General features: G+C 37.4%; 2 protein-coding genes across 2 annotated transcripts; one reads left to right on the top strand and one right to left on the bottom strand.

Annotated features, from left to right (window-relative positions):
* Positions 1-659: 659 nt before the first annotated feature.
* Positions 660-3,627, bottom strand: CYSC1 (cysteine synthase C1). Its single transcript, XM_011094345.3, has 10 exons — positions 3,324-3,627; positions 2,718-2,827; positions 2,337-2,394; positions 1,953-2,216; positions 1,701-1,838; positions 1,561-1,612; positions 1,309-1,388; positions 1,178-1,237; positions 1,013-1,093; positions 660-908 (listed from the first exon to the last, which is right to left on the bottom strand). The coding sequence occupies exons 1-10, from the start codon at positions 3,498-3,500 to the stop codon at positions 810-812; spliced, it is 1,119 nt and encodes a 372-aa protein (XP_011092647.1). The 5' UTR covers positions 3,501-3,627; the 3' UTR covers positions 660-809.
* A 1,414-nt stretch (positions 3,628-5,041) lies between these two features.
* LOC105172756 (LDL receptor wingless signaling/trafficking chaperone) lies at positions 5,042-7,207 on the top strand. The gene is made up of 3 exons (XM_011094335.3): positions 5,042-5,466; positions 6,117-6,245; positions 6,819-7,207. Exons 1-3 carry the CDS (start codon positions 5,131-5,133, stop codon positions 6,978-6,980), a joined length of 627 nt encoding a protein of 208 aa, XP_011092637.1. The 5' UTR covers positions 5,042-5,130; the 3' UTR covers positions 6,981-7,207.
* The last annotated feature ends 16 nt before the right edge of the window (positions 7,208-7,223 follow it).

Here is a 7,223-nt window from a genome sequence, read left to right as displayed (position 1 = left end):
TAATTTACTCAGTATTTGAATTTCGCAAGGCTAATAATAGCTATTTAATTCTGTAATGCATGAATTGTTAAAAAAGAATCAAAGTCAAATGATATAGAACTGTGTATTTATATGTCCAAATTTGGACCAACGACCTAAGAATTTCAGCAGCCAACTACAATCCTCCGTCCTACCAATTGAGCTAAAGTCGGATCTATAAATATACCCTTATTTATAATTGTCAGGTAAGAAAAAATATTTTAAAAAATGACATTATCGAAAATGCATAAATAAAAATGAAAATTGACGAGGCGAAAAGAAAAGGTAAATCAAAATGTAATATATGATAATTTATTTTAGTATTTGACCATTTTCTTTTTACGAAAATAAAGAAGTGTATTCTTAATCTCAAAATTTCCACTTCAGTATGTTGCAAGTACTTTGAATTATGGTTCAACAATAATGACTCAGCCAATTACAAAATGTGTCATGCATTTCATATTCAAATTGATTCACAAATATTTAACATTAGATGGTTCATGCTATGTTTACTTTATACTAATATCCTTAATTTTAGGAGACCTCAGTGTAATATCTCTTACATCTATTATATTTTTTGGACATGTTAGGTTTTAAGACACAAGGGTATGTATTTGGTAGCAAAATCAAAATAAACCACATGAAGAAAGTGGATTGGCATTAAATGATACAGAAAAACAACTGATATTTGATACATCAAACACTTGAGGGATCTCAAGATTTGCAGTACATAAAAACAGCAACTCCTCCTGCTAAGGAGAATCACTTAAAATCTGTGTTCCAGAAGCACATTAGTCGACTGAAACAGGCTGCATCTTCTCAGCTTCATTCCTCAGCTCCTGGAACAAGACGGACGACAAGTATCGTTCCCCAAAACTCGGGTGGACAGTCTGAAACAAGCAAATTTTCAACACCGAGACGAGATTAGACAAAATTCAAACGAGAGATGAGTTAAAGCTGAAATAAAAGAGCGAAACTCGTATTGAACTCATACCACAATGAGTTTGCCTTTGTTTTCGGGCCTCCTGGCAAGTCTAAGAGCCGCAACCGTGTTAGCTCCCGATGATATCCCAACCTATGTAAGCCAAGCCAAGACTTTAAGAACAAAACCATTGTTTTGCAAGGAATGTAAGAGTGGAGACCGAGCTGTGTATATTACCATGAGACCTTCCTTGAGAGCCAATTCTCTGGCCATATTAACAGCATCTTCACTAGAAACCTGGTGAGGACTTTGTTGTTAGTTTTACAGCGAGTAACTACTGTGCTATGAAACAAGCAAACAATGATTACCATGAGAACTTCTTCCATCACATCCATATCGAGGATGTCAGGCTTGAACCCGACCCCATTGCCAGTAATGTGATGAGGACCTGGTTCAACACAGTTTTTTTTATCTTATCAGTAATTATTTAATGGATTCAATCAATTCTTGGATGCTAAATAAAATTGTCTATCCAACAACCACAGCTCCAAACTACCTGTTCCTTTCTTAAACTTTGAAAATTATTTGATGACATAAGATTTTTTATGTTGACATGATACCTGGTTTACCACCATTCAGAATATTGCTCTCTTCTGGCTCAAGTCCATAAATCTAGAGAATAACAGGCGGAAATTGATAAGGCAATCTGAACAAACAAATCAACTAGTCGTGTCTAAAGTTAGTATCTAATGTTTATTACCTTGACATCAGGATTTTTCGACTTCAGGTACTGCCCAACACCAGAGACAGTGCCTCCACTTCCGATCCCCATAATGAAAATATCGACCTTACCGTTAGTGTCCTCCCATATCTCAGGGCCAGTCGTCTCGAAATGCACCTATCATCCATTACACAGGCTAATCAACCACATGAATCTACACGGAAACTTGAAAACCAAACGATCTTAGTTGCTGCTATATTGAAAAAAGAACTCCAAAAGTCTGATCAGAACCTGCGTATTGGCAGGATTGGAGAACTGCTGAAGCATGAAAGCATCAGGTGTCGATTCCAGAAGCTCGTAAGCTTTTTTAACTGTGCCTCCCATTCCCTTGGTGGGATCAGTGAGGATCAAATCGGCTCCAAACGCCCTCATAGTCACCCTCCTCTCCAAGCTAGTGTAAGAGGGCATTGTGAGTACCATTTTGTAACCTTTCATTGCTGCCATAAATGCCATGCTGATTCCCATATTTCCCGAGGTGGGCTCAATCAACGTCGTCTGAAACCAAAAGGCAGAACATCGATGTTTTTACGAAATTTATGCAACAACATTTTATTTTATTCGATCCGTGTAGTGTGGTAATTCATATTGAACAAATAGAAGCAGAGTTTTACTGACCTTTCCTGGCGTGATCAGACCTTTCTTTTCTGCATCTGTGATCATAGCATATGCTGGTCTGGTAAAATAAGCAAAGACTTTTACGTATCTTGATTATGACGGTGCGTGAAAACAAATTGAGTCAAAGCAACCACTTTACTATTCAGACCTATTTTAATTTTACTCAGCTCCAAAAACTGTTTGAAATATTTGACTATGAATCGAGCTCAAGTAGCTTAACTTTTTTATGTTAAATCTTATCGTTTTAGCTAAAATGTCTTCAAGTTTGATCATTTATGTTAGCCAAACTGAGCCCAAACGAGTTTTCAGTGCTCAACCCTGGATCGAGTATCAAGTAGTTTGGATTGATAACAAAGGAAGAGGAGGAAATTGGATACCTACCTGTCTTTGATGCTAGCAGTAGGCTGCATCATTTCTTGTTTAACAGCTACATAAGCACCACATCCCTCTGTTACTTTGTTAAGGTAAACAAGTGGTGTTCTTCCAATAAGCTGTACCGAATTGTCAAAGAATGATCCGTCACTATTTTCTCATAGCTCAAAAGCAAGACACAACACACACACACACACATATATATAAGGAAAATAAATTAAAAACAAAATACAAAAAACAAAACTCCATTCTATATTATGAAAGAGCAAGAAGGGCCGCCAAGAAATCCCATCTGTTTATCTTTTTTTTGTGTCCAAGAACACCCAATCATCCATGTAGGAGAAAGGCGTGTACGCATGGGGCAACTTGGATAAAGAGAAAGTGACAATTTTGGCAACTTCTTCGTATAGAACTAAATTTCAGAGTTATCTCAACTTCTCCCGACTGCCGATACATGGAAATTGAGGTGGGAAGAGAGCTCGGAGGAAGAATAAGACAAAGAGAAAGTGACTTCTTCACGGCCCACCTCTCGGTTAACGAAATGTGGCAATGACCGTAACAAGAACACAAACACACACGTGCACATGTGAGTGCGTGGATGAGATTGAATAGTACCTGAGAAACTTCTTTCTTGATATTGGTACCAGGGAGATCTTTGGGCAGATCTCTGAGCCTCTGAGCAAACGAAGGAGAATCAACTAAAGGGCTGGCGGAGGCGGTAGTAGAGAAGAATTTCTCTTTGAAGATGGAAAAATGGGATCTTTTCTTCATGAGGTTGCTAAGAGCCGCCATTGAAGCTTGGAGTGAAGCTCCTGTAAATATAATGATGATGACTATATATGGGCTTCAGCACTTTCTCTGTGCATAAAAATGAAGGATAGCTCTGCGCTTTTATAGGAGGGAAAAGAAAGAAAAACAAAAACAATTTTCTCTCTCTCTCTCTCTCTCTTCTGTTCTGTGGCAGTGTGTGTGATGATTGATGATTGGCTATGCTGCACTTTTCTTGATTTTGTTTTTTTGCTTGTCATTTTTTTTTAATTTCTTTGATTTAGAAATTTTCATGATGGACCCCCTAATTATTGTGGTATTTATTTATTTTTTAATATGAGATGGAATATGTTCAAATTGATTGTAAATTATGTCGAAAAATATCGAAAAGCATGTTATAATATCAATTCATAATTTTTAAAAAATAAATAAAAATCAAAGTACGAAAAATCCCTTAAAATTTTCTTTTTCTCGTATAATATTGTTTAATTTTCATACGAAGATATAATATGCTTTACAAGCGCTGAATTTTCATTTCAATCCACAAATTATTAATTTGAGACAACTCCAAAGATTCTTCTAAGTGAATTTTAAGATCCCAGGTCCAATTTTTGGAGATCCAATGAAAAAAATATATATTAATCTAAATGGGACCCAAGCAAAGATGAATAATCATGAACGCCACCAATATGAAATACATTGCATGAGATGTGTTTTCTAAATAAATTGTTGTATGTTTATTAATAATGTCGAACATCGTACACGCATTTGTGTGTTTGTTTATTCCTAGTTTTGAAATGGTAAGAATGGGCAGGGTAGGGGTGCATCAGCTGATGCTATAAAATAATCTAAGTGCATGCACCTGCCTGCTTCCAGAAAATTAAGGCAAATTTGGATTTTTATTCTACCCTTATACCCCAAGTGATGCAAGATCCAAGATTCCAATGTGTGTCAATTCGTTTGAGTTGCCTATGTCTGTGCGTGTGATTGTTTCTATTCATTGGTTCTACTAAATACTAATTTAAGGAGTTGTTGGTAATTATTAATATTCTCGAGATTATATCATCGTATGAAATTTTAAAAATATAAATATCTTTTTATATATTATATTTCTTTTCATGCTTCATAAAAAATATCAGCCGTTGATTATTAACTGTTGATCAAGAAAATGTCTTACTTGACCACTAAAAGGCAATTATGCCCTTTTTGTGGGCTATGGCTATCAAGAAAATGTGATTTGTGGGCAAAGGCAGAAAGGGTGATGACCGTTTAATGTAGGTGTAGAGCCACTTCAATTTCTAACCAATCATCACCTCTCCCAATAAGCACATCATTTCTAACCAATCATCACCTCTCCCAATAAGCACATCTTATAATTTGATTCTCATCTTCATGTGTTGTATATAATTACTCGCTTCTAGTATAGATATAGCCTCACAAGTTGGGCTTTATTTTCCTAAAAAAAGCCCAATATGGAGATCCAACTATTATATATTGAACAGCCCGTTAGGCCCAACTAAAAAGCGGCTCGCCCGCTTTTAGCTGCTCTTTCTATTTCAAATCATGCCCTTTGCCTCATCATTTCAAGTGCGTAGGATAAGAAATCGTGCGCCCCCCTCAACCTATATATACTGCCCCGGATCGAACTCGCTCCATGAAACCATTTTTGCCTATAAAAATGGTAAACCCAACTGCTCGTTTCCACCTTCTCCTTCTCCTCCTGCTCTTAGTTGCCACCCAAACATGCAGAATTTACAGATTTTCCGAAGCAAAGGTCCACATACCGGACGAACTGGACGACGTCGTCGACGACGAGGAGGACGAGGCCTGGAGAGAATGGGGCAAGCCGAAGAACCAACCCGAATTCGACCCCCCGCCCACGGACTTCACCAAAATGGGGCTCCAGGAGATGCAGGATGAAATGATGAAGCGCCAGCAGGGACCCGTTTTCGGGTTCGTCAAGCTCCGACCCGGCACTCCCCGGACTCCGGTAATCAACTGACTTCATTATGTGCTGTATTTTCACTTCAGTTAAAGTTCGATAGATTATTGGCCTCTTTTTCTTTCTAAATTCAGTTATGGGGTTTTGGTTTTAGCTGAACTGTTGTTGTTGTTTTTTGTTGCAACTTAATTATTTGGGAAAATTGTGAGCTTATAATGCGGAGATAGATGGGGGAAAGGCATGTGGGCACATGTTCTGGTTGCTGATGGAAAATTTCCTCTGCAAAACTAAGAAAACATGCGAAGTAGAGGCAATAAACTGAAGAGAATTAAATGCACTTAGATTAAGATCCTAGGCAAATAAATAAGAAAAGAAACGAATAAATGAAATTCAAGTTCGATCACATTTTCTTTCTATACAATATAAAAATCAATGTAGAGCGTTTCGATATAGCCAGAGTACAATGAAATAGAGTTCAAATGTACTGTTTCCGACACAACAAGTTCCAGACTCCCAGAACCAGTAGTGTTTCCGATCTCAAGAATGGCCTTAGTTTGGAGAATAGGTTTGAATCTGTATAGTTCAGGCATCACTTCGATCACACTGACCTCAGATTATTCTATTTCCTATATTGCCGTTTGCTTTCCATAAAACTATTGATAGTAACTTTGGGTTTGCTCATACATCTCTTCTTACAGGAGACGGTATCAGAAATTGCCGTGAAATGGACCAAGGTTGCAAGAACAGGAGCAATTGAGGCCAAGTTCTCGGGTGTTGATGTGAGTACCATCATGTTTACCATGCAAAAGGGTCAAGATGCTCTGGAGGTTTGTTTCATTCTTTCGTTATTGTGCTCCTGAAAACTCTTTATAAATGTTTAACTGAGAAAAGATTCAGTTAGTGTGCAGAAAATGCTCCTGTCATTCTGTGGGCAAAATGATTTTCCTAGTTCTTATCTGTTATAATCTTGTTCACCTAACTTCCTGATAAAGGCCACCAGTTCATCTTAAATTTTGTTATCGTGCTTGACATCGAGAAGGCAATTGAGAGCATGTAACCTATGGTTTTCTACGTTTGTCGTGCCTTCATTATCTGTAGTCATCATCCAAATTCGAAATTTCAGAAAAAGTGTCTGTTTAATGTGTTCGAACATTTGATCTGATATGATATAATATAATTCGATATCTTGCTTTCTTTTTTTTGGATTATTACGTTACACCGCCTTAAATTACAAACACCTCCTCTCTGCACGTGCAATTTTCACAATCATCCCCATGCCTTACACTTTTATTTTTTCAATTTACATGCTGGTCTGCTTTTATTCGTTGCCAGTGACTTGCAATGATTATAAGTTGCTAAACTCACTTCTCATACCATTTCTTGACTTTGCAATTATTTAGTTGAAAGAGTTCTTGTTGAGCCAATCAGAGGCTTATGAGATTAAGATAGGAGATCAACTATTTAGAAGACCAGGAGATCCTTCATTCGAAGAGGTTTTTGAGAAGCTGCAGGCTGAGAAGAATAAAGGCCATGTTGCCAGTGAAAAGCATCAAGAGCTTTAGCCACAAGAAGGGCTCTACTTGACACCCTTCCTAACAGATGATGCAAGAGATGTTTGTAGATCACACTGATTAAAACTTTCTCATGTTCCATCACTTTTCATGTAAACCCTTTCTCGAATTTCATGTACTTTTTCCAAGTTACTGTTGTAGACTCTCCTGTTCCTACATGTATCTTAACTATGAAACATAAGATTTATGAACTACATATTGCCATATTGGTGGGCGAACCGCAAGGTTCTTGTG

Source organism: Sesamum indicum, linkage group LG1, assembly GCF_026168435.1.
Source record: "Sesamum indicum cultivar Baizhima isolate 11 linkage group LG1, ASM2616843v1, whole genome shotgun sequence".
Lineage (NCBI taxonomy): Eukaryota > Viridiplantae > Streptophyta > Magnoliopsida > Lamiales > Pedaliaceae > Sesamum > Sesamum indicum.
This window is presented reverse-complemented; position numbering and strand designations above follow the sequence as displayed.